Below are 27,141 nucleotides of genomic sequence, written 5' to 3'. Positions count from 1 at the left end.
ATGAATTATAATTATCATTATCCACAGTCTTGATAAAATGTCTGTCTTCGCCGAATGTCTCATCCTTCAACTAAGTTTTATTGAAAACCTTACATGTGTTTTTGTTTATCCCAGCTGCTAAATCAACCAACCAAACTAAGAAATGGATGGACACACAAACAAACACAAAAACAAGCCCATAACCAACCAACAAATGAACAACTAAACGAATGAACATACCTGGGAATGCATGAATAGGATCATCCTTTTGAACTGCAATACACTTTTTAACCTTTAGATTTGCACATCACACTTGTAATGGCACAATGACAACTACAATGTAGGAATAGTACCTTGCACAATTTTAGATTTGATTTGTTTCTATTTAGATATTTGTTTATTTATTATTATCTGGCAGTTAGAGGTTAGTCTGAACACATATCCTGGGCATACTTGCCTCTTTGCCTATCCCAGGTTATGTTTTGTGGGTTAAATGTATGTGAGTCTTTTTAAATACTGCTTATGCTATTAGATGTATGCTCTGAAAATAGTAATGGTGGAGTACAATAAAGGGCATCAACAAGTGAGGATAAAATATGTATCATACACTTATAGTAGCCTATAACACAGCAATTCTGTTTGATGTCTCTTCACACTGCATTTTAAAGCTTGTCCACTTGTTTATAGAAAGCTGTTCCTTTCCTGCTCCATAGGAACATTTCATTTCAGATGATGAGGAGCTGTAAATAAACAGACTTTTTCTGCGGTGGCAACATATGTATGAAAATGACTTCACATTCAGGCTCTTCCAGAAAAAATACACAGCGAAAAAATAGATACAAATAAAATCACATATTATATGGTTTGTAGATTATAGATTTTTTTTGGTATATATTTGTTGAAATCTAACAGAGCAGAACACAAGAGCAACATAAACGTGTTTTATGAAGTAGTAATTTAAATTCAAAGGAAACTATTTTGTAACATAACAGCTGTTCTGGAGCTGAAACTACTGAAAACCTTGAGTATTTAAGGTCAAAATGTCATCGTAGTAGAACCCCTCTGATTCCAGTGAGTTGACATATAATGATTTCCTCATGCAGCTTAGGTTTGCTCCTTTTTGTTCTTTCAGCTTCGAGGACGTCCCTATGTGGCCTCTCCTGCATGTCAGCTGTGTTTTATCCTGGTCTGGCAGTGTTTAGTGTCCAGTGGTCAGTGGTCAGTGGTCAGTGGCAGGGTCACTGCTTAATCAGGACAGGCAGGAGTCCTCCTGTGTTTGTGTGTATGTGTATGTCTGTGTGGGTGTGTGTGTGTATGTGAGCGAGAGAGAGAGAGAAAGAGTTCACTGCTAAGGTCAAACTCCAATCAGTCTAAATGAAGAGTTGGGGCACATAAAAGTCCGTAAGGGGACTGCATGGTGTGTGTCAGTGTGTGTGTGTGTGAGTGTGCTGGTAATTTTTATCTATCTGTCTCTCTCTGGATTAGTAATTTTTCTCCTTGCCTCTCTGTCCATCTCTCTCCTGTTCTGTCTTTTCCTCACGATTAATTATTTCTTCTCTTCTGTCATGTTTCTTTCATTCTTTCCTTCCTCTGTTTGCATCTTTCTACCTCTGAATTAACACCGGCAGAAAGGAACAGTTTGTGTGTGGCAATGCAAAGAATCACTGACAAATGTTTTTCTGTTGAGAAATTCAGAAAATCTGTCCATTAAACGCGTCTCTGTCATTTAACATAATTCTTTTATACAATGAAAAATCCTGCCTTGTTTGGACAAATATTTGCCATCAAAAAAACAAGAGTAATGTTTTATTTTTAGTTAACATGTCAAGAGTAGTGTCAAGATATGGAGAATAGAGTCAAACTATATCAGAAGAAGATTATTTTAGGCATTTCAGAATTCAAGTTTATTTGTTGAGAATCAAATCAACTCTTCTGGTCCATCAAACCCAGTTAGAGGAGTGACTGCCAGCTGTGTGATCTGCTGGAGCGTTACATCCCTGGAGTGTTGCAGACACAATCGATATCCTTGTGTTTGTCCTTCAGCAGTTTGCATGAATAGAACCAGCTCATGTCCAGCCTGTTTCTCCTGCATAACCGAGGCAGTTTTCAGTTACGATACTGATCAACACTGTGTTTATGAGCTGAAAGAGAAAATATTTCCTTGTAACTAAATCAGATTCTGAAGAACAATTTCAGTAATGAATCTACTTATTGAATTTTGTAGAGGGATGTGTATGAACCTGAGTAGCTTGATTCATTCTTATTTATTAGATTTTATTTTGAACATTTTGACTTTTCTTCTTATTTGTCTCTTGGCCCTATTACTTATCTTTTAAATTCCCATTGAATGATGATGAATGAATGATTTAAGAGGCAGACCGACAGCAGAAAAATCAAGTGAAACAAATAATGTGGTTTATTATCATGTTAAACATCTTGGTTATAGGGTGTTGTCAATAAAATCCTTGGGTTATCTGGTGTTTGGTCATTAATCAAAACATGCCACATCAGATTTTCACCACTCAGTAATGCTAAAGGAAAGGTACATGAGTAATTCACTGATGGGAATCCACAAATAAATTACAGAAATTCATATATATTTTATTTTATTTAATCATGGGGAGAAATACTGAACAAACCAAGTGACTAACTGTCTTTGCTGACCTGTTGTCTTTGCTGAAATGTACTGTTATGCAAATTGTGGTGTTGGCATTAGTTACAGGGCGAAAACAGGAATCCAGCTCCCACCTCCTCCTGGAACGAGGTGAAGATTTCTTGTCTAGTTTCCTCAACTTGTAAGATGATGGAAAGAATGATTGCAGCTGTGTTTGTGTTGGGATTTCTTGCACTTTATGACCCGTCCCTTACAGCATATAAAGTTATTGAAGAGCAAAATAAGCCAAGAGGGGAAGCGATGGAGGCAGTTGGTCCTGGGTGTGTAATTGTGTCTATATGGCTTCGTGCATTAGTAACATAAACTCTGGTAGAATATTTAAGAAGACTGACTGTTGGCTTGTTAACTTTCCAATTCCACTCTCTGGCTGGCTCACTGAGGAAACGCATAATTTCTCCATCATCTTTTCCAGCCAATTATTTGGGTCAAATGAAATCAGGGAGTATAATGAAAAAGAACACAAGTAACCATTTTTGAATGTTCATCATCACAGATGTTTGGACTAGACATGAGCCTCATCTGTGCCTTTATGCAGCTTGAAGTCAAAATTAACAGTTGAAAAAAAGTACGAAGCACTTTATGGCCAAACATTTGGGCCAGTGTAGAAACTGGGCCAATGTACTGTCCTTGTCCCAGAGGCAGCAGCTGTTCAACTTCTTCAAGTCTTCTGCCTTTTCTAAAACAATTGAGTGAAACCAATACACCCTTTCAGTGTGGGGCCCTGGTTTGAAATGACAAAGATCTGTTGTTTTTCTGTGTTTGTCATAGAAGATATGAGTGCATAAAGGATAAGCGTCCATCTCCGTTCTCCCTTGTGCCGATGTTCATCACCACACCATAGCTGTGTCCCAATTCAGGGTTCCTGCTGAGGCAACAGTCAACAGGGCCATCCCGGGCCACGTACAACGAAATGAGACTAGGATTTCCTATTCAGCTTATCCCACACCTACCATGGTATCATTAGCTGGTTTGAGCCTCTGTGTTTACTGGAGCTCAGCTACGTCATTGCTTCGCAACATTGGGGACGAGGTTGGCCTGAGAAGGATCCACCTGTTTTGAGAGTCTGTTGCATGGGAATGAAAGGACACATTTGTTGGCCACACTTAAAGAAGCCTTGTCTGTGATGCAAACTGTCTTCAAATGCAGCCTCTCAGAGATGTGGCCCCTGAACTGAGACAAAGCTCAATTCAGCATATGCATGTGCCAATGTATAGTGTCAGTATAATATATATATAGATAGATAGATAGATGGATAGATCGATGGATACTCTATTAATCCCTTGGGAAATTCAGATCATCCAGTAGCTTGTACACTTAACACATCACTGACATACATACATAAATCACATACGGAGAACATATTTACAGATACAGGAATGAAATGCAATGATGTGATTGTGTCACTGTCCAGTTGGCAGCTACAATGATAAAAATGACGGCGGAGAGTTGAGGATTCTTCTTTATGCAGTCATACCTTCTGTAGAATTTAGAGAGGCCACACATTGTCTGAAGTGTATTGCACAAGTAGAATAAGAACTAAACACACAGTATCTTATAAGGACAACATTTAACTTTCACAGTATAGGAGGGCACAGGAGTAAATAATAAAAATGTATAATGTCATTAGTTTCAGTGATTTTCATATCATGTCAACATGTCTATTGTTGAAAAGCTTTTATTACAGCAGCTGGCTCAGAAGAATTCTGGAAAATGTCAGGCATTTGATTTCCTGTAATTGCTACTGGCATTGACATAGACTTGCTTCAAATTGCAGTTTGGGAGTTTTTAAAGGTAACAAATGCTGATTGTCCAGTGAAAGGCATAAAACTTAATTGATAGCAGTGGCAATTTTAGCCTGAAAAATCTGGTGGGGCAACTTTGTATGATGTCACCATCACAAAAATAGAGGAAGCTGATTATTATAAGCAGTAGGCCTATATAGACCAGTAAGATATACTATGGGCTGCATTTTGAGTGCCAGCAGGGAGAAGAAATCCTATTTCAAATACAATTCACATGCTGTAGCGCTCAGCGCGGCACAAAGATGTTGCCTATAATACAGCATTAAAGTAAAATGATTGCAACTAAGTTAAAAGATTAGACTGACACATAGCTTCACATCAACGTCATCATCAATACTCTGGATAAAGAGCTTTGGGAGATGGAATGCTACTTTAAACAGCTGTTCTTAAAATGCAGATGTGAATTTAAATACTCACGTCTTAGTTGATCACAGTAAATCTGGTTCTGCAGAACAATAATCTGTGTAACGTAGTCAAGTCAAATGGGTTGACGAGTGAAACATCTTTACATACCATTAGATAGCTTACGTGGTGGAGCTTATTCTCCAAACACACTCATCCTCAACTCCATCAACTCTAACACTTTACCCCGCTGGCTGGACCGGTTCATGTTGGTTTATGTCGGTTCAATAACTCTGTACGGTCCCGCTAGCATCGCCTGCAGGCTAGCGGAGCTAAACTAACAAGCCATGTACAGGTACCTGATCATCACTACTAACACATAAATACAATGCTACACTTGTCTTCCCATATGGAAAAGATATAGATAAATCTTATAAAATTTGTATGTCTTCTGTCTGAAACTTGTATGTAAAGCATACAACAGTGAAACCAGATATAAGATCCTTAGTAAATTTAAACAAAATGAAACTTGTATGATTAGGGTATTTATAAGAACAATATATGACAGTAATGTTGCATACAATATCCTTAGTAGGAAAATGTAATATCAAACTTATATAAGTTGGACAATCATCAGTGAAACTAAACTCTTGCAAACATTATAAAATACTTACAAAATGTACTTGTGGTGCCACAAATGTGAGAAATTCAAATAAACAACATGATTTGACAATGAAATTACAGGGAAATCACGAGTCGACTAAAAGCGGGTTTTCATGCAAAATATTGTTTAACATTTTAGGAGCAATTATATACAATCATATTCATTCCATTCTTGTTGTAGAAATATTTTACATTTTGCACAAGATCAGCAGATTACATTAGAATAAGAATTAGAATTGAATTTGTAACAATAAAAATTTGGACAAATATTTCCTTTTCTGCTCAGAAACACAACAGCAATAACTCCACCTTCACAGTCAACACTCAATCATTTACAGTAATACATATTAAGTAGCCGACACACGATCGAGTGGGACTGTGGACACTGTATGTACATACATGGTCTTACTATCAGAGTGGCATTTATGGCTTTGTGAAAGCCTGTGGGAAAGTGAACAGTTGACATGTAGCTCAGTTGAGTTCTGATTATAGAACCTCTGGCCAACTTCTGCACTGTACATTTGCCATATTTTCCTATGGCATATACACATTTATCACCCATGTCAATAAAGTGTGAGACTGTAAAAATACTTCCATCCTTCAAAAGCACAACAGAGTTGTTTCTTTGTTTTATTTTGGTGTAGGTATGACCATGAACAACACCACCAATTACAGCAATTCTCTTGTAGTAACTCACCACAGAGTTTGTGGGAACCTCTCTCACTGTGTGGAGAGCAGCTTGGTCACCAAGAGATATTAATCTCACATTTGGTGGACCAAGGGCAGTCACCTCAGTCAACTTTGTATACTTCTTGACATGCTGGTTTCCCTGTCTCATTTCATTGCAGAAATCTTTAACTTCTGCCGATGCATTTGTCAAGAATTGCTTTGCTAAACAGGGGAAAGCACGGGATAATGCCACTTGTTTGCATATTTGTTGTGGAACAGCTTGACTACTTTTTACTTGTTTCAGGAGGTACCCGTTGAAATCTTCAAACATGAAGGCTGAGTGAGCCCACAGAGGACCCCAGTGTACAACACTTTTGCTTAAATGCAGTAGTGAATGAACATTGAATGTCATGTGCTCTTTCCCATACAGTGACTGCACAGCTCCAACAAAGTACACTAATGAAACATGTGAGTGATTTATCAGCTCAGCATTTAATTCAGACCCCAACAGAATGCTTATGCCCTCTATCAGTAATGCCCAATGAGAGTGATACCTCTGTGGAAGTATGCCTTTCAGAACTGGCAAGCTGTAGTACAAAAGCCAGTGCTGCCACTCATGGGCTTTCCAGAATTTGCGTTCTATTAGAGATCTTGGAACTCGAGCAACAATACTTGGAGGTTTAATAGACAAGAGGTGTCTGTCAATGATGGCTGTTTGTGCACCAATATACCATGGCTCAGAACTGCTTTTAGAATCCACCCATAAAGTCGCCATGTATCTGCACACACCAAGCAACACACAGTGCATGTAGTCAGGGACCATCCCATTAATTAGATCAAACAATGGTAAATCTGCAAGAGCAGATGAGCCCTTTATGCCCAATATGGTCTTCCCTTCTCTTTCAGCTATTTGTCCTGTTTTTACTGTGGTTTTATGATTTCTGTCACTTGGCTTTTCATCTGGACATGCATAAACCCTTGTGCTTCCTTTTCCTTTCCTTGTTTGCATCCCAGGGTGAAGGCAGACTCCACAGCCATACTCACCATTCCACTGCTTAAAATTCTGTAGTAATGGCCTTGCAACTGCATCACACACACAGCACAATGTGTCTCAATGACTGGTCACTAGGATGCAGCCAATCAAAACCAGCTTGAGAAAGATTGGCACACTCCTCAACAAATGGTTTAAAGAAGCAGGACATGTCTGGCTTCTTGGATCCAAACCACAAACCACATAAAAGTATATGTTTATCCCTACTCTCAGGTAGTATCTCATTAACACAGCATAATATTGGCCAAATACTAAATTTGGAGGACTGAAAAGCTGGTACACCATCACAGTTGAATGTAAGAGACAGAAAATCCTCTTACAGTCTGATATAAGGTGCCATCACATATGTCATTTATTACATGCTTTGTACCGGCATCAGCACAAAAACATAGATCATGCATACCCTGGTTCTCAAGAATGTCTTTCAGCTGATCCTTCAATGGCATGTGAATAAAGAAATGTCCTTCCTGTAAACTGGCTTTCACTGTCTTTCACTGCACTAGTCCGAGCAGAATGCAATTTGAGCAGTTTCAGCAGGTCTTCCATTAATACACCTGTTGTGTTGGGTCTCAATGCAAAGGAGAGAATCGAGATGATGCTTTGCTCTTCTGTTAGTCCATGGGAGGAGTGGACATCATCAACTTCTTGAGGGACATTGTCCTAAATGACAGAATAAGAAGCACTGCATTGAAACTGATCAGGTTTCCCTTGTTTTGTTCATAACCTTGTTTTGGCAGACTGCACTTAGTATGGAAGATAAACAGAAGCTACAACTACAAAAAAGGGGATGGATAGAAAGTGTACACGTTAATAAACTGCAGAATATGTTACAGTTTGTCTAATGACAAATTAATCTAATGTGTAATCAACCTCATATGTAAATGCTTAACTTTTGTCTCACCTGCACCATTGTGAAAGATTCTGCTCTTTGTTCTTGTCCTGAAAAGGACAGAAATTAACAACTCATTAAAGAGAAAGAGAGGGATAGAGGTGGAAAAGATTATATGACACTGCAGTTTTGTCTCACCTGTGGCACTGTGAGAGGTTCTGCTCTCTCCTCTTCTCTCTGGCTATCATCTTCATCACTTTCCTAAGAATGATACAAAGAAACAACGTAGATAATTTGACTGTAAGAGTAAGCAACAGAGGTAGAGTTGCCTAATATTGTAGTTTTGTCTCACCTGTGGCACTGTGAGAGGTTCTGCTCTCTCCTCTTCTCTCTGGCTATCATCTTCATCACTTTCCTAAGAATGATACAAAGAAACAACGTAGATAATTTGACTGTAAGAGTAAGCAACAGAGGTAGAGTTGCCTAATATTGTAGTTTTGTCTCACCTGTGGCACTGTGAGAGGTTCTTCTCTCAGCTCATCTCTTTGGGTGGTATCTTCACTTTCCTGAGAGGAACATCATTTATTGAATAGATAAAAAAAATTAGAGATTGGATCTAACAGTGACCTAATTCATGGAATGGATTTTGAACTGATGGCAAAGAGCCACTATGGGCGGCTGGAGAGAAGCCGAGCTCACTTGAAGACATCTCTGAACTCTACATCTCTCTCTTCTACACTGTGATGTATCAGTGTATAAGAGACTCGGTGTGCACAGAACAACATAAGAATGAAGGGATGACGTCAACTTATAGCCTGGGCACCTATATTCAGATTTCAAAAGCCATGAGAAAAAGGTTACATAAATAAATATGTAAATATGGAAGAGAGAGAGGGGAGGTTGTATAATCCTGTAATTTATTTCTCACCTGCTGTGGTACTGTGAGAGGTCCTGCACGCTGCTCTTCTCTCTGGGTATTATCTTCATCATCATCCTTAAATTGGTATATCAAGAACTCGTTTGAGACAGATTTCACACAGCTCCCCAGGAAACAATTACAATGCAGTTTTTCTCCCTTTCCATATTGTTAACTGGTTGTTTTTGAACCACAATAAGATAGTGCTTTGTTTATGAGTTAAAAACAGTTCATTTTCTTCTTCTAGTCAACGTTTCATATTTACTCTAGTAACACTTTGGATAACTTAAATATAACAGAAATATTATGAAGTGCATTTTAGGTTTTCAAATACTGGGATTTCTTTCTCACAACAAATGCACAGAATTCACCATTCATGTGGCAAACATCGTGTAGGCCATTATGCTACCACTGTATTTCGTGCTCATTGAGAATACATGTACCTAAGTGTATGAAGTTTCATACTTTTCATACTTTTGTGCAAAAGTGACACTTCAGTTTACATTTGTACACATAACCTTGAATGATTATAGTGCAGTGAGAAACAGTTCACCTTACATTGACTATTGTTAGCTGATAAACAGAGAGGACAAGAGATAAACTGCACTTACATGTTGTTGCGCGGTGTGCTCCCCGCTGTCACACAAAGCTCCGTGAATTTTCCTGATGAAACAATGGACAGTAACTAGTAACGATAACAACTGTAACGTTAACGTCACTTATGAGCTGCAGAGAGCGTGCATATACCTTTTTTTCCATCTCGTCAAAGTCCGTGTAGGAACGTTTCTCCGCAGTCTCTTTCTGTTGTGTTAGGTCTCACGACTTTTCTTTTCGGCATGTTTCTAAAGTAACAGTCAGAGGCCAGTTCGACGATAGGTTTACCATTTCACCCAGGAAGTTAAAAGTTTGTTTTTATCCCTGAGAGCGCCGATTTGATGGGAGTATCAGGATACGTCCAATCAAAGACAGCGTAGGGCGGGTCATGCCCATCATGCCGGTCAGAGCGAAGGTGTACCTGGCAGCTATCAACGCCAGGCCTTGGCACACCACGCGAGAGTGCGTTATTTTAACGGTTGACGGTTGATATTTGTCGGTTGATGCTCTCTCTGCATATCATCATCGCCCGATGGATACACTGCAGACATATGAACCTCCCGTTAGTAGTAAGTACATTTACGTATTTTTGCGTACATCGGATTTTCTGTTTATGTAGCGTTTGCTAAGTGATAGTTAGCTTAATGCTAAAACACATTAAACCAACGAAATGTGGGAATTCTCAGTTTAGAAGGCAGAATTGTGCCTATTCAATTTCACTTGCCTAAACATACAGATACCCTGTAAAAAAAGAAAAAAATGATGGTTAGATAGTGTATTGGTCATATCTTGCTTAGCTAAGCAATAATTACATTATGTTTCACTACAGAACACATGGAGAGGAAGTTTGCAGTGGTGCAGTGGCGTGAAGGGGAGGATTGTGGGAAGCTCAGTGAAGTAAAAACTGATAATATACGGAGGTACGATGATTCCAAGATGGACCTACATGGGAATCCCATCTCCACCTACTCAGCCGTTATCGAATGGCGCCACGGGAAGAAACAGTGTGGAGGGTGTCCCCACTACCGGGCCACTGTTAAATTTCTCAGTGGTAAGTTAATGTTGCCATGGTTCAAAGTGAAGATTGTCCTCTCTACATAACCTGAAAATAGGCTTCTAAAGTTAGACAGGGGACATTTTGTGCTTTCTTTCCTTGCTAGTTGGATAAATACTTTCCAACAAATGTTTTGCAGTATACATGATGAATTATTAGCTTACAATATTATTGGTGGTAAAGTCAAGTCAAAATATGATCCCTATTTTAATAAGCCAACTTTTGATTTAAAATATAACACATTTTAATGGAACTCATATTATTTGCAACATTTTTGACACCATTTTAACATGTATAAGCGACTGCTCTACAAAATACTTATCTGCACAACTTTCCTTGTCTCTAAGTGAATGCATGAACAACACTACAACACAATTATCTCATGATGTTAACCATAGTTGTAGTACTCTGTAGCTGTGGTTCCTACTTTTAAGTACCCTTAAACTGACACAAATTAGATCACAAACACCTGTCTGATGTCTGATAAGATTTTTCTTATACATGTTTTAGTACACAACGTCTATTAAACATTAACCCAAATTTCATATGGATGGGTATATAGTAAAATATTAATTATTATTTTTTGCAAACCCCATTGTGTGAACCACAGCTCTACACAGCACATACTATATTGTCATGCTGACAGTGTCATAACCTGGTGATACAAAAAGTGCTTTAGAGTATGAAGCAGTTTGCCATTAAATCTGTTTGTTTGCATTCTTCCTTAGTTACTCGTTATGAGGCAACCCATAAACTTAATGCACTGTTGAAGGAAAATGAACCTGTTGAGCTGACCAAGAGGGTACCAGTCCGTCCTCAAAAATATCAGGATGATCCAGATGACTCGGATCCAGATGACACTTTTCTGACTCAGTCATTGCAAGTCAAGGTGACATCTATTTTCCTAGTTTGAGGTGAGAAAAATCACTTTAGCCTACTTAACATTGTACTAAAGAATGATGTTCCATTTTTGTTTGCGATCTGCTGTGGATAGATGTGCCTGAACTCCTAAAGACCATGAAGAATGTATTTGATTTGGCTGAACCTCCACGACTACAGCTGACCACACCACGACTGCCCCCCCAAAGTTCTCCGCAGTCCAGGCCTGGTTCATCATCTGCAGATTCGCTGCTGTCCCTCCCCAGATCTTCACCGTCCAGCTCCACATCAGAATCTGTCATTCCATCGTCCAAGGTAATTGATTTTTAAAGAATAAATAAATACAGGGCATAAATTGGATCTACTGCCGTTCAGATGTACATGTATTTTTGTTCTAATGTCTTCAATCTCTAGGGGTGAGCAAATTATATTTGAACCCTAAATACTCATCATGTCTCCTTGTTTAAATAGGTGGAGATCCATCCTGGGACTGGAGTCATGGTAGAGAAACTGGCGTGGGCCTATGCAGTCAATGCAAATTCGGCTACAGTATTTGTGAGGCATCTGCTCACAGCAGTCTTCCCAGTGGAGATACTGCTGGTGAGCAATCTTCGAGGGGGGAAACGAGGTAGAGGAGATGCTCGTCTACCTCTGGACAAAAGTAAACTGGATGCTATCTACATTAGGTTTTCAACCTTTTATGGTATATATTTTGACAATAGTCCATGCTTTTTTGTTGCTGATTTTAGACAAGGAATATGTATGGAGTCATACACCATACCAGCATTCTACATTGGCAGACTTTAGTGGCATTGGGTTTCATTTTATGAGAGGCATGGAGAACATATCTACCCAACATTTATATGTATAACTGTTAATGAAAAAATGCCTCTGTCAAATGGAAGAACCTAATTCATAGAATACTGTCTGATCTTCCTTTTCTTTCTTTATATGCACCGGTAATATTGGTCCTCACATGACATGCTATTGTAGGCTAATACTTTCTCTGCTGTTTCAAGTGCCTCTTAAATCCTTTTTTTTTTTTTTTTTTGTCGAACAGCAAATAAACAAATGAACACATTTAGAAAAATACGTTTTTTTCAGTCTGAAGTATCGTCTTGCATTTGATAGAGCCATTTCTTTATCAAAGGTCCTACAGTGTGACGTATTTCTTTTTAGTAAGTTCTCAATGTATCTCCAATACAGTGCAATAGAGCCGGCACCTTTAGACATTAATATAGTGTCATGATGCTTTTTTATTGGTTGCTTCAAGATCAATAATTGTACTGTTATTCATTTCCATTTCCCCCTATTCTTGTGTTCATAATATATAGGTGCAACGCTTGAGAGGTGTCCTGGGACCCAGCCCTCCAGCATTGGCAGCACAATCAACGCCAAGATCACAGAGCTCCGTGCCAAAAGTAAAATGGTTTCTGTTACAACACCCCCTTAAAACCACACCACAATTATTATCCACCTGGAAGTAACTGTTACTGTTACAGTGTCACATTTGTAGCCAGGTTTTACCTGTTAGAGGGAAATTGTTTTAAGTGGGCAAGTTTTTATCCCTCCCTACTTTTGCCCATGTTGATGTTCACTATAATATCAGTTCACTGCAAATAAAGTCCATTAAATAAAAAGTTTTTCTAACAGCCATTTTTTGCAGCATTCGAATATTGAAAGCATTTATAGACTGCAGTTATGTAGCTGGAATGGTAGAAAGTATCTTTGCAGTAGTGAAGGAACAAATTAAGTTTCGTCACTTTCATACGTGAGTTACATGTTTCTTATGATAGAAACTTATATGAAGCTGTATGAAATAATTCATTAAAAAAGTATGTAATATTGATAATTGTTTTGCAAATTTCATAGGCTAACTTCCCTTAACATACAAAAAATCTATATGTAATGGTACATATTCCTATATGTTTTTATAGAGATTTTTATTAGATGCCATTTAATAAACCTATATGAAACATATAAAGACAGTATAATTTCCCTGGAAAAAATATTCACTTTGCATACAGAAAACCTACATGTAGTGGTATTTGTTCATATATGTAAAGTATATTTCTTTATAACAGGCATAGTAAAGAAAACTGCAACAATTATATGAAACATGTATGAAAAACATACGTTGTGTGCTTTCCTTATTTTCCACATACATGGTTCTCACATGATTCTTATGCAATTCTTTTTATTATATTGTATGAAAAGAATGCAAACGTGGCCACTTTCAGGAATAAATCATATATGACTTATATGATGCACAATACATGACATAAACTGGAGGTGATGGAAAGTTATATATTTTTTTGTAAGTTTCTTCTATTTCTTTTCCATATGGGTTAGCACAGAAACTGGAGCGCAGACGTGTCCAGCTTCTCTGTCAGGAGAACAAACCGAAGATCAAATCGAATTATTCATCCGAAATGCGATTGAAACCTCTCTACAGTCTCAGGTCGTGCTAGCCTGTTAGCCTGTTAGCTCAGGTGAAGCCGAGCAGGCAACAGGCTCGGAGCTGGAGTCGCGTTTCGCATTATTCGAGTCGAGTTGCTAGGCAGATATCATTGGGCACATCTGAAAGTCACCCCCCCTCCCCAATGTTAACTTTTATGTGGTTCACTCATTGGTGTTTCCATGGCAACAGTCTTAAGCTTGGGCCGTTGCCCCCAAGAGCAGAGGCGGACGGCAAGAGAGAAGCTCATTTCATAGAGCCAGCACACAGACAGGAACACACACGAATCAAATGACTCCAAAACAAGACTATAATGCTTGTGAGTCAAGTATATTCACACACACATTCTACTTTGCATATAAAATAAAATAAAATATATTTTGACACAAAGTACAGATGTATTGAGCTTTCTGCACAACAGCGCCATCTGGATCTGGTGAGGTAGTGCCCCACGTGCCCCCTAATGTAGAGACGCCACTGTATGTTTGTAAAAGCTATGCTGCACAATAAAATCATAAACAACACAAAAAGGAAGATTTCAGTGCTGTGAACAAAAAATATATGTATGGGATGATTTCCTGCTCCTTTAAAACAAGCTTATCACTTCATTGAACAGCATTTAAACCACAGCAAGTCTTTTTGAGTCCATTAGTGAGGTTGGATGAATTTACAGAAATCGTAATAATGTAAAAAAACATCACAAACCCATCAGATAACAGGTGATAAGGGTTTCCACTACGAGACAGAGTCAAGGTCCAGTTTACAGGTCAAACCCAGATCAGCAACAAGACTAGAATCATTTCTAAAAACAACAAACCAACAGTGGCCAAACAAAACTGAAAATGAACATTCAGTCAAGTCATAATGAGTGGCCGTGTCTGAATGGAGATGAAGATGAAAATGAAGAATCAAACCTTCACATTGGATGATCCTCCTGAATATGATCACATGACCAAAAGTGGAAGAAAGCTTTGAATAAGGAAGATTTAAAAATAGGTATTCCAAAATGTGTTCCCATCCAGAATACATCAGAACCAAATCTAGCTCAAAAACCCCACTTGTGAAATCTGGAGCAGATTATCAAGGAGAGCGTGAAACCTAGTTTAGATTTGTGAAATACACAACAAAATAAAGTTCACACAAACGATAAAATGGTCGGGACAAGTTCACAATTTGTTTTCTTATCAACAACAAATTCAACCATGTACAGAATAAAAACTCAAAGAAATCTAAAAAATCAATCAAATGTTCAACTGTGAAATACGATGAGCAAATCTTCCTGAAATACGTCTCATAGTTATATTACATAACTTTTCAGTATTAACATCTGAACAGTTCAATCAGCTTAAGTAATAAAATCAACCAGAGGCTGAATAGTTGTTTACACATGATGGGAAATTGCCTCATATATTTTGATTGTTTCTAGTTAAATTCATAATTAAAACCCAAAAAAGAGAATAATAAAAAAGTTGAAGAGACAAGTTGAGGCTGATGCTCTTTATTTTTGTTTCTGGTTTCACTTGGTACTCAATCGCCTCATCGGTTGTTAAGGTTTTATCAGTTTCCTTTAATTCCAGGTGAAGCTAAAAAGTCTGACAGCTCTTCAAATGAAGACAACAAAGACTCCAACAAAGCTGCTTGTCCGGTTCCACCAAAGACAGAGGACAATGAGAAAGAAACTTAGAAAGAGAATTGAAATCAGAAGCTTCTGAGGTCAAATCTCTCAATGGCAGCAGCGTTGCCTTTGATATCAGCTTCGCCTTTGATAGGGCTGCTATCATAGGCAGCGTCGCGTTTGATAGCAGCGCCTTTGATAGCGCCATTGATAGTGCTGCTATCAAAGGCAACGCTGCTATCAAAGGCGCCGCTGCTATAAAAGGCCATGTTGCCCTCAAGGCCACATTGCTCCCAGAGACGATGCTACAGTCAAAGGCAACCCTGATCCCAGAGACGATGCTGCACTCAAAGGAAACACTGCTCCCAGAGACGATGCTGCAGTCAAAGGAAACACTGCTCCCAGAGACAATGCTGCACTCAAAGGCAACACTGCTCCCAGAGGCGATGCTGCTCTCAAAGGCAACACTGCTCCCAATGGCGAAGCTGCTCTCAAAGGCGATTCTGCTCTCAAAGGCGATGCTGCTCCAGGAGACGACGCTGCTCCCGGAGGCGATGCTGCTCCCAGAGGCCATGCTGCTCCCAGACACGCCACTGATCCCAAAGGCGGCGCTGCTGCTCCCTGAGGCGACACTGCTGCTCCAAGAGGCGACGCTGCTCCCAAAGGCGCCACCTCTGGTCCCAGAGGCAACACCTCTGGTCCCAGATGCGATGCTGCTCCCAAAGGCGATGCTGCCTTTGGGAGCGACGCTGCTGCTCCCTGAGGCAACGCTGCTGCTCCCTGAGGCAACGCTGCTGCTCCCAGATGCGACGCTGCTCCCAAAGGCAGCGCTGATGCTCCCTGAGGCAATGAAGCTGCTCCCAGATGCGACACCTCTGGTCCCAGATGCGACATCTCTGGTCCCAGATGCGATGCTGCTCCCAAAGGCGACGCTGCCTTCGGGAGCGACGCTGCTGCTCCCTGAGGTGATGCAGCTGCTCTCAAAGGCGATTCTGCTCTCAAAGGCGAAGCTTCTCTCAAAGGCGATGCTGCTCCCGGAGGCGACGCTGCTCCAGGAGGCGATGCTGCTCCCACAGGCCATGCTGCTCCCAGACACGCCACTGCTCCTAAAGGCGGCTCTGCTGCTCCCTGAGGCGACGACACTGCTCCCAGATGCGACACCTCTGGTCCCAGATGCGACATCTCTGGTCCCAGATGCTACACCTTTGGTCCCAGATGCGATGCTGCTCCCAAAGGCAGCGCTGATGCTCCCTGAGGCAATGAAGCTGCTCCCAGATGTGACACCTCTGGTCCCAGATGCGACGATGCTCCCAAAGGCAGCGCTGCTGCTCCCTGAGGCGACGCTGCTGCTCCCTGAGGTGACGCTGCAGCTCCCTGAGGCGACGCTGCTGCTCCCTGAGGCGACGACGCTGCTCCCAGATGCGACACCTCTGGTCCCAGATGCGACATCTCTGGTCCCAGATGCGACGCTGCTCCCAGAGGCGATGCTGCAACCCTGCTCCCAGAGGCGAAATGGCTCCAAGAAGCGACGCTCATCCAAGAAGCGACGCTGCTCTAATAAGAACCGACGACTGAACCTCCTGTGGTTAAACCTGTAGAACCAAGAGAAAATTTCTCGCAGCCAAGGATAAAAAAGACGGCCGTGCAAAGGTTACGGAGGAGGCTGCATTGCACCAAGAGACCTTAGATAAGAAAAATGTAGAAAAGGAGAACGATGCAGCAACAGAAAAGAAAAAGAACCACACGAGCATCGTCCTCCACCAAAAGGAGAATCACCATCTCTGCCTAGAGATGTAACAAATGCGGCGGATGAGTCGTCTAATCACAAAGAGTGTGAGAAGACAAAAAAGAGTACCGGCCGGGCTCTCTTTCATCTTCTCACACTCTTTGTGATTAGACGACTCCTCCGCTGCATTTGTCACATCTTTAGGTAGACATGGTGATTCTGCGATGGTGATTCTCCGAGGACGGTAGAGGTCGAAGATCACTAGCTTGTCTGTGTGAGCCGCCAGCTGGAGGAAGGCCTGCAGGCTGCAGACCGACTGGTTTCTTGCCCACTGACACTCGTCTGCTCCCAGAGAGCCGGCCGTACCGAACGGATCGAGCTAGAAGGGATGGCTGTCGATACCCAACTAACAAGCTGACACAAGCTGGACGATATGTTCTTCACCTGCTCACTGGTGACTGTGTGGTGCTGCTGTAAATGCTGATGTGTGATGCACACTTTGATATTAAGTATCTTAATTTAACAGCTATATATTTTAAAAGTTGTATAATAAAAACACTTCTCTATATTGTCTACTGTGTGTTTTTTCTGCAACTCAAAGAAGAAACCAGGAGCCGGCGTTCAGGTAAACATGACCGCCGTGGTAACGGTCCGGTTTTGGGAAAAACCTTGTCGATGTTGTTCGTCCGCCGCTGATTGATAGAAAATGTCAGTGGGGTCATGTTCCAGAATGAATCACTGACTTTTTGTTAAGTACATTATTTATTGGAGTTTCACACACATTGGGTCTTCAGTGTTACATGCTGCTTCCAGCAATAGTCACTACTGCTCAAACAGAGTGGATGACTGCTTATGTTGAACTCCACGGAGGAGGATATGTTTTTGCTTACTTTACTTTTTTGCTAGTTAGCTGCCTTGCTCAAAAACTACTGGACAGATTACCATAGTGGAATGACGCAATATGGGTCAGGAAAAAACCATACAATGTTGCTGTGTAAGTGTTTTATTTTTTATTTCCTTAATGTTGCATTTTTTTTTTTACATTTCACCAAATTCCCAGCAAGTAGTGCATGGATCTACAAATATATCAAGAGTACACAGCCTCATGTCAAGGAGTGTGTCGATTTTATTGCAACTTTAGTCAATTAATGTAGACTTGGCGGAGTTTGTTTTCTTGTTTTCATTGTTATTTGTTTTTCTGTCTTTTAGAAGGATTACTGCAAAACTACTAAACTGATTTCATTGAAACATTTCAGAGGGGTGAGGTACAGGCCACGGAAGAACCCCTCTTTTTGTATGTTTTCACCAAACTCAATAATTTTTCCAATGTTTCTAATATTATATACTGTTTCCTATTTGTATATACTTTTGTGTGTGGATCGAGATAGAAAAACAGGGAATGTTTAAATTATGAGTGTCTGAAATTTGTTGCAGCTTGATTGATTTAGAGAAGAATGTTAGACAGTGGTGAAGCTTTGTACTCCTGAGTGTTTTCTGAAACTTTTCTGAAGGCTGGGAAATGTGTCAGGGAAGAACCTTGCAACTTTTGGATTGGATTCGAAAAAGAGAGCAGATCCAGGAGATTTCTTCCACTTTCTTTGACAATGCAAGACATTGTGTTCGCCTTGGCCGAGGTATTCACTCTGCAAGTTCCCTGCTAGTTTTTTCCCAACATCTTCTCATGGCTTCTGAAAATGTAAACGCTAAGATTGTTGGTCAAGACAATGGAAGCAATTACTTTTTTTTTCCAACAAGGTCCTTATATGATTGTATAACAAAATTTAGTTCACTTCTAGAAGTGACGTGTTTATGCAGTACCACTGAGTTTGAATCTTGATGCTGTGCACCACTCTTATGCTGACAGCACTGCTCATGGCTGTTAATGCTCGTCCTGGAGCTTCCTGTGTGTGGACACAGGTCATTGTACAACACACTGGACATTGTCTTCCACTCCCTCTGTCTCAAACCTCTGTTTTCTCTCTCCACTCGCTGTGACTTTGCTGACTCACTTTGTCCTTCACTGTGTCTCTTCTCATGTCAACTCCATTATCTGGGTTTCTCCTCTCAGGGCCAAGACAGATGAAACATTTATGAGCCCTCAGGCAGACACACAAACACACCAGCTGTCTCCTTGTCTTGTGCCTCAACAATTTTCTCCATCCACTTCTTCTGCCCTATACCTCCCACATTGTGAATTCATGAACTTCTGCCCCGCCATTCCCAATCACCACTCAAGGAGCGCCAGTCTGATTTGTCAAAGTGACGCAATGTCAAGATGCTGGTAAGTGCTCTTGCGTTTCATTTCCACTGACAGCTTTAAGAGCATAACTCGGCCCCAGTAGGATTTTGTGAGGCGCAAAGAAGGTCCTTTCGCCCAGACGGGACAATTCAATCAGACAATTGACCGCAGTTCTCAAACACAATGAATTCGGAGACGCATGTTTCTCCCTTCATACTGAATTACATTGTTTGAGAGTTTGGATGGTGGAGCTGAGGCGCAGGAAGATCTGATGCTGGGTTTTGAAGAGCAATCACCATGTTTGAAACCCACAGTACTGTTGTCTATGATTGGTAATGACACTGAGGAATTTACAGAGAAAATGAGAGAAGAGTAAAACAGGGCCAAGGAAAATTCATTTAGTCTAATCACCCCATGCTCCTCGTCTTCCTCTTACCATCCTGCGGCTAAAGAGGCATTTCTTCTCTAAGAGGCATTTCCAGTTACCAGTTCTTTGGGGAAAATACAGGGAACACACAAGAATTGGGATGTTAGGCTGGCAACTGTTTTACAAATTCATTAATGCAGCTCTTGAAAACCCGCTCTGCCTGTGGCCTCCTCTTCGGCTGTGTTCCCATGTCTGTGTGTCCTTCAAAAACTTTTGGACAAGTGTCATCCAATCAAAGGCCAGCTGAGAGCGTTTCACAAGAAAAGAAACAGCGCTCACTGATTTCTATAATTACTTGTTGTTTTGTTTTGCTTTTTGCATGAAAAAAAATATTTATTGCAAATTAAATTTGGTTTTTTAGTGGTTTTCCAGCAAATAACATGTATGTTGACTGTGTTTTTGGACACAGACAAGTAGATAACATACTCTAGGTTCACTTTTTTAATATTTCTTTAAATTGCACTGTGCAATTACCACATTTGGTTTGGTTTATGCATGCATAGTCTACATATAAACAGAATAAATACATGAACTTGAAGGCTGCATAATCAGTTGTTTGGTTTAGAATGAATTAATTGTTTTTTTAAGGAGTATACTGATTATCAAAGACAGTCGGGATTCTCAATCTAATCTCAAATATCTTAAAACAGCATAGGCTGCAGCGGATTAATACCAAATTAATGATGACAGACAACATGAAAATCATCACAACCCAACCGGCAGCCTCTGGCCTCCACACAACTTTTCACATTGCGTGCCACTGTATCTGATTTTCTTATTCATTTCGCCTGATGGCACCAAACAAGAGCAGACACAGAAACCGCAGATAATATTTCAGATTCTCTTATGAAGCCACAGCAAAATCCCTTCAAACATGTTTGTCATCTAAAGGACAAAAAGAAAAACGTGCCTGAAGACAAGTAGCAACATCTTTATTCCATCAGTATGCGTTTGTGTTTACTCAAAACCTGTTTTTAATTTTGAGAAGCACAGCACCAGTGGAATGAGGCTGAGTTTGTGTTGTCAGCAATCTGATCATTTTGTTTATACTGCAATAATGTTTAAATACTTAATGTACTACTCTGCAGGTACATATCTTTTTTTCTTTACTTGTATCGTGGATAAGATAATTTTGATAAAACCATGTCGGTTATAGAATGATTATATATCAATATTTCCTAAACTAAATATACATTTCAAGTTTTATATCTAACATTTTGTCGGCAAAAGCCTTTTCTCAAATTTAGCAAATATATGCAAATTTATTATAATCGATAATAAATACAACATTTGATGTCTTGTTCTCTGAATAGCGCATCTTATTGAAGCGAAGAGTGCGACATGTACCAAAGATCCATTTAATCTCAATCAATCTCCTTTACAATATATATATGCAGCGATATATAATAACTGAGGGAGAATCAAACTCAATATCGTCTCTTTGTCCCACCCCAGGGCAGGAATACTCCTCACAACATGAATGAACAGAGAGTTGACAAAAGAAGCCCTCAGCACAGCTACATGACGCGCTGTCATCTCGAGCACCCAGCGTTCCCACCGACACTTTGACGCTCCGCTCCTTCCCCGCGTTCTGCCTCAGAGCCTTTATCAAACATGTATGAGAGCCTCTTTCCGACAAACAAGTGTTCCCAAAAGCCTTGGGGTCGGGGTAACACTGCAACCCTCAATGGCTCTCTATCACCCTGCCGTGACCCCTGTGCTCACTTGTAGGCTCGCTAGTGAATAGATGCACACGGGAGGGGGGGTTGTGTGGAAGGTACCCCTCAACTTAATTAAACTACTGAGCACGTCCTAGGGTGCATCCCACTGAAGGGGTTAAGGAAGGCCAAGTATGCCAAGGGCTCACAGTTGACAGAGAGATACATGTTCTTTTCAGTTTTTGTTAATTCATCTTGTCATATTCCATTCGTTCTTTAGTTCATTATTCATATGTTTCATTAAAACGTCAGATGGAAGGACGTCTTTCTTCATCAGTTGTCCGACAGGCCTACAACTTGCTAAAAGTGAAGCAAGGCAAGTTTATTTGTGAAGTACACTTCAGCAACAAGGCAATTGAAGGTGCTTTACATCTAACAACTCATTTCCACAAACATGTATTGCTGATTGGCTGAGGAAGTGCAGTGCCAAGTTTAGTGTGATTTGGACGTGTGATATGTTCAATATTTGTACAGTTTGCGACCAGCGCTCTGAAGGTCAGTGTTGGCAGATAAGATAATCCAGGTAGGATGAACACAAAGTTCATGCTTCAGTCTGCACCATAGACTGTAAATATATATATAACTCTTCGCAAAACGTCACAAACAATTAAAAGTGAGAGTATATTGTAGAACTGTTTGAGGAGGACTCACCATTGACAAAGAATAATTCTGAAGTAGCTCCAGAGCATTAACACAGGACCAAGAGAACAGAACAAAACAAACAGGTAGGTTTACAACAGGCACATATAAAAGGCATTATGGCCACAAAAAAGAAATACAAAAAAATAGTTACATAGAGATAGATGAATGAATATTGCAGAGTAAGAGAGTAGTAATTACTAGATTAAATAAATGCAAGAATCAGACTACTTTTGTAATTGGACACAAGTTTCTATTTCGCAACATCTGTTGAAGAAAAGAGCTCAATTATCACGAGCTTTTCTTTAATCATATGCTATTACATGCAACTCACTCCCAGAGGATTTTGAAATAGCGCTGTGATTCACTTGTAGGAGCGCCCCTCCAAGTGCGCCTGGTTTGCTGTGCGTAAAGGAGCTCAAGACTCTCTCTCTCTCGCTGTGCTGTAAAGGCGTGGTCTCTCTCTCTCTCTCTCTCTCTCTCTCTCTCTCTCGCTGCCTCTCCCTCTCTCACTGTTGGGAGCGGTGTGACGGAGCGCCGGTCTGTGGAGCGCAGTCCCTGAATCACCTCACCACTGGAGTGGACACGCGGCTGCTCGGCAGACGACCCTTTTTACGCACCGGGGGAACTTACCTGAAAACGCATATTTCCACGCCCAACTGTATTCTCTTGGAATTTGGTCGTTTTCAAAGCATCAGCTGAAAAACAGATGCTCTGAATCTCAAGCAGAATGAAGGAATTTACGCATTTCTTTCACATTGTTGCGCTGCTTGTCACTATCGTCTCAGCGACCAAGTTAAATGTACCACGGCTGAGACTGACATATAAAGGTAATTAAGTGATCTATCTATCTATCTATCTATCTATCTATCTATCTATCTATCTATCTATCTATCTATCTATCTATCATTATTTAGTGGTCGTGATTATCTCTTGTGGACTATTTGGAGTCTTCTTTGCTTTTCCTTTCAGTAATTACGCATTTATCAACTCAACATCCTCCTTTTTATTATTATTTGTGCACTACTCACACCCTCTTCATGGTGGTCCGGGCTTGAGGCGTTAAATCGAAGGAGATGTTTTGGCTACTGTCTTGTGTATTTTACCATGTGCGTTAATTTGCCTGTGAATCGGCGGTGCAGCGCATGCAGGGTATCCAGCCGCAGGAGGAGGGTCTGGCGGAGCTGCATCTCTCTGAGCCTGGAAACATTATAAAAGTTTATAGGGCAATAACCAAGAAGGAATACTTAGGGAGGATGTTACACAATCTGTCATCAGCACAGTTTGGATGTTTTTAGTATAAAACATTCTCACACATTAGGTCAAACCTGGATAATCACCTGTCTTCGGTTCGCTGCTGTTACACTGGAGATGAAACGATGATTACACTGATTTATAGGCTGCTTCGTTGTTGCTCATTATACAAAAGGTTCTGATTTCTTTCCAAATCATTGCATCATTGCCATATAATGCATCTTATATGGCTTGTTCACATGTGCCCCCTCTCCTCCTCTGTGATTTAAATCCTGCTGCTGCTTGACATGACTGATTGAGTGATAATAACGTGTATTTGTGTGTGTGATCCCGGTATTAGTCATGTTGTTGGGAACTAAATCGTTTACACAGTCACATTATAGGCACAAGGCAAGTCTCAATGATCACAATCATTTAATTGGGGGTAAGGATTAGGGTTAGGCAAGTAAGGTCAGAGTAAGTCTCCATCGATCAGTCTAAGTCACTGTGATGTCCTCTGAAGTCCTGAAGACATCGCCTTGTGTGTGTGTGTGTCTGTGTTTAGTGTGTCTGTGTTTTTGCCAGCTGTTCTCATTGTTTGTTTCACTCAAGCCTTGAGCGGCTCTGCAATCATCATCAGCGATAGATATCACACAGGATTTCCTCCCGTTTTCAGGAGAACAGTCACCATCGGAGCCGTTCTGCTCTTCCTGTTGCCTGTACTGGAAACACTGCCTGGAGGGACGGAGGGAGAGAGACTGGTAAAATAATCAAAGTGGACGAATAGAGAAGGATTTTGAACACAATTTTAGGTTAAAAGCCACAGATACGACATCCTGACTCCTTCACCCCTCGACTATAGGGGTAGTTCCTTTTGATGGGACACATTTATGAAACCTTAAGGAGAGTAGAAAGTGAGGGATCCATTACTTGGTAACAGTCATTTACACAGTGTCTGCTTTACATGTGAAGTCATAGTTTTCACATAGTGTCTCCCAGTCTCTTTGCTATGGTCCTCTTGACGAAAAAATGTCGTCATCCAGTCCACCGGTACAATATATCCACCTACTGGAATAGAACAATTCAGGATCAGGTACACAAGCAAAGAACGCCATATCAACACGGACCCTCATTTAAGTATGAATAGAACTGTGGGCGTTAACATGTGACCGGAGCAAGTATGCAACTCTCAGCGGAAAAGAAACGCAGAAAGTGCGATAAACTCTTAACATCACATATTTGTCTCTGCTCAGCTGGTAGCAAGGTCTGAGGTTTGAAAGTTTAGTGGGTTTTCAGTTTATCCATCCTTCCAACATTATGAAAATTACCGATAAGATCACAACATTTTGCTTTAGATATCTGAGTCCCACAGAGGATTACACTTGATGTTTATGGTGAGACCTGTGATCTTTCCTCTTGTAATACTATTGGCCCAAAATGTTACATTTGTGCATAATAAATATCAACATTTAGTGAGAAAAATTATTCATGAGATTTGTTGATCCAAACTGTTTCCATTTTGAAACATGCCGTGACTTTTTATCTTGTGACATATCCAGGCTGATCAGCCTTGCACAAAAGATTTTGTAATGGATAAATGACCATGAAATTTGGCTCTCACAGGAATTTATTTGATTGGCACAATGGCCTTTCCTCTTGCACCACTCACAATGCTTGAGGCTGAACAGCAGATTTGTTGGCATGATATTTCAACACTCTTGTGTTGTGGAATATATTTATTGAGTAGTTCTCAAGTTGGTTTTGTTTGACAAAATGGGACAAACATTGTAATGGATTCCTTGGTTTGTCTTGATTGTGTGTTTTCTCTCAATGTCTCAACGTCTTGAGAGTTGTCCATTATTCCTGCATGCTATTCCATACAAAACATTCTATTTTGCCAGTTTGCAATCATTAATCAGCGAAGCTACTTCGGGGAGTTTGTGAAGTTTCCTGGATGATAATTGTCACAGAGATTATAAATCGGAAATAGTGCAACACAACTGAGGAGTGGAGGCAGAGTGGAGGGAACTTCTGTTATTGAGCAAACAAAGTGGTGCCCTGGGCAAACACAAGAGGTGGGAAAAGCAGTGCCCTAGTTTGACTCACTGTGTTTTACACATTAAAAGCCTCCTTTCAGCCTGCCACATTTCCACCGCGGTAGATCAATAAACAACACCATATAAAACTGCTGTTTCCTAAAAGACAAAAGCTCGACTCTCGTTTTGCATGCAAGACGAGGAGTGTGGGAAGAAACTCGGCCAATTAGATTCTCATTATCGAGGACGCCGTGGTTCCACACTTCCTGTATAGATGACCCCAAATATGATCCCACAGTTCACCCTGTTTTTGATATAAGTTACTCAGTCCTTCTTTGTCTTGTCTCATGTCCAATGGTAAATCTGTCTTTACCTCTTAATGTGTCTCCTCTTCTCTCTGTTCAGTCTAATGTCTCACTCCTCCTTCTCACATCAGCATTCTTCATTTGTGTTTGTTTGACTGTGGCTTCACTCCCTTTTTTTTCATTACAGCCCGGAGCCACAGGGTGTTTGTATTCCCAGGAGGATGTAGATGCAATTTGGTGACAGGAAAAGCTGTGATTATCTCATTTCAATCAATTAGAGGGTGGAAGTTCATACAGGAAGAAGGCCATTTTACCTGCCAACTATTAGAATAGGCTACTTGTGCGCCACTGCTCTCCCCTCCTGATATTTTGTTTCATTTAGACTTTGCATGCAGCAGACTTAGCTTCTGCTCAAATCATGTGACATGCTTCACTCTCGACAATCCTGTACAATACACACGCTTCCAGTTTGGCGCTCTATTTAAGCTGCAAAGATTTCACATCTCTCCATTCGCTTGACTATGCCTCTGCTGCCCTGCGTCAGAAATGCAGTGTTGCAGCTGAACACACCTCACCTCATTCTTTCCACCCAAAACATTAAAAAAGTGTTTAGTTTGTCCAGTAACAACATGGCGTACTCCGAGAGAGGACCCGCTCCTGATGTAAATTATTTAAATATGAAGGGCCTATTCAAGGGTAAAGACAGCAATTATTTTGTACACGTTGTATTTAGATGACCACACATTACTAAAAATCACTCAATTCAATTTCTGCCAGTAGATCCACCTAAATCTTACACACTAAACCTTTAAGGGTTCACAGCTGGTTAGCTGGAGCCAGTCAGAGCTGACACTGGGTGAGAGAAAATGCAAACTCTGAACAACAGTGAGAATGTGCTTGTTTTCATGTGTGTCTTATTAGGTGATAGCGCATGGTGTTGAGGTGGGTGATGTGTGCGTGGGTGTGTATGTGTGTGGTTGGCTGGACTCCCAGACCTCTGACGAGCCCAGCCTCCCATCATGCCTTTCTCCCTGTCTTTCTCTCAGTGTCACTGCATGTCCTTCATTTGTCTCCCAACTCCCTTCAATCTGTCTGCTTCTTTTATTCATTTAAATCTCCTTTGTGTTTTGGTATGCTCTGTCTCCCTCTCTCTCACACACAAACACACACACACACACACACACTGTCTAATACAATATTCACTTTGTCTCACCAAAGGCAGTCAAAAGCACAAACAGTCACATCAGCGTCCTATTTTGATCAGATTGCATTAGTTATAGAGTGAGGACTTCT

At 40.6% G+C, this 27,141-nt stretch overlaps 3 protein-coding genes and 1 long non-coding RNA gene across 6 annotated transcripts in view; 2 read left to right on the top strand and 2 right to left on the bottom strand.

The window, feature by feature from the left end:
• Positions 1–5,491: 5,491 nt before the first annotated feature.
• On the bottom strand, positions 5,492–8,272 carry LOC133956257 (uncharacterized). Its single transcript, XM_062391165.1, has 3 exons — positions 8,208–8,272; positions 8,082–8,119; positions 5,492–7,840 (listed from the first exon to the last, which is right to left on the bottom strand). Exon 3 carries the CDS (start codon positions 7,136–7,138, stop codon positions 5,789–5,791), a length of 1,350 nt encoding a protein of 449 aa, XP_062247149.1. The 5' UTR covers positions 7,139–7,840; positions 8,082–8,119; positions 8,208–8,272; the 3' UTR covers positions 5,492–5,788.
• An 88-nt stretch (positions 8,273–8,360) lies between these two features.
• Positions 8,361–9,118, bottom strand: LOC133956256 (uncharacterized). The gene is made up of 3 exons (XR_009921108.1): positions 8,938–9,118; positions 8,516–8,575; positions 8,361–8,424 (listed from the first exon to the last, which is right to left on the bottom strand). It is a non-coding gene; the product is annotated as an uncharacterized LOC133956256 (long non-coding RNA).
• Positions 9,119–9,124: 6 nt separating this feature from the next.
• LOC133956255 (uncharacterized) lies at positions 9,125–13,172 on the top strand. Of its 2 annotated transcripts, none has more exons than XM_062391164.1 (5): positions 9,125–10,088; positions 10,349–10,570; positions 11,568–11,767; positions 11,924–12,052; positions 12,787–13,172. In XM_062391164.1, exons 1-5 carry the CDS (start codon positions 10,052–10,054, stop codon positions 12,937–12,939), a joined length of 741 nt encoding a protein of 246 aa, XP_062247148.1. In that variant the 5' UTR covers positions 9,125–10,051; the 3' UTR covers positions 12,940–13,172. The 2 variants fall into 2 exon arrangements, with proteins under 2 accessions (XP_062247148.1, XP_062247147.1); XM_062391163.1 differs by having other exon boundaries at positions 11,924–12,155.
• A 9,674-nt stretch (positions 13,173–22,846) lies between these two features.
• Positions 22,847–27,141, top strand: part of sema3bl (sema domain, immunoglobulin domain (Ig), short basic domain, secreted, (semaphorin) 3bl) — a 64,366-nt gene continuing 60,071 nt past the window's right edge. For both annotated transcript variants that reach the window (XM_062392222.1, XM_062392221.1), the window contains exon 1: positions 22,847–23,104. In XM_062392222.1, the coding sequence (XP_062248206.1) occupies positions 23,005–23,104 (100 nt within the window). In that variant the 5' untranslated portion in view covers positions 22,847–23,004. The remainder of the gene's footprint in view (positions 23,105–27,141) is intronic.

This window comes from Platichthys flesus, chromosome 7, assembly GCF_949316205.1.
Source record: "Platichthys flesus chromosome 7, fPlaFle2.1, whole genome shotgun sequence".
NCBI lineage: Eukaryota > Metazoa > Chordata > Actinopteri > Pleuronectiformes > Pleuronectidae > Platichthys > Platichthys flesus.
The sequence above is the reverse complement of the archived record's forward strand: the minus strand, read 5'-3'. Positions and strand labels throughout refer to the sequence as shown.

Bases quoted from the DNA above. Each gene is read 5' to 3' on its own strand.
- LOC133956257 (XM_062391165.1), bottom strand. From the start codon at position 7,138: ATGCAAACAAGGAAAGGAAAAGGAAGCACAAGGGTTTATGCATGTCCA.
- LOC133956255 (XM_062391163.1), top strand. From the start codon at position 10,052: ATGGATACACTGCAGACATATGAACCTCCCGTTAGTA. The intron at 10,089-10,348 runs GTAAGTACATTT...GTTTCACTACAG, and splicing joins ATATGAACCTCCCGTTAGTA to AACACATGGAGAGGAAGTTT. The intron at 10,571-11,567 runs GTAAGTTAATGT...TGCTGTGGATAG, and splicing joins CACTGTTAAATTTCTCAGTG to ATGTGCCTGAACTCCTAAAG.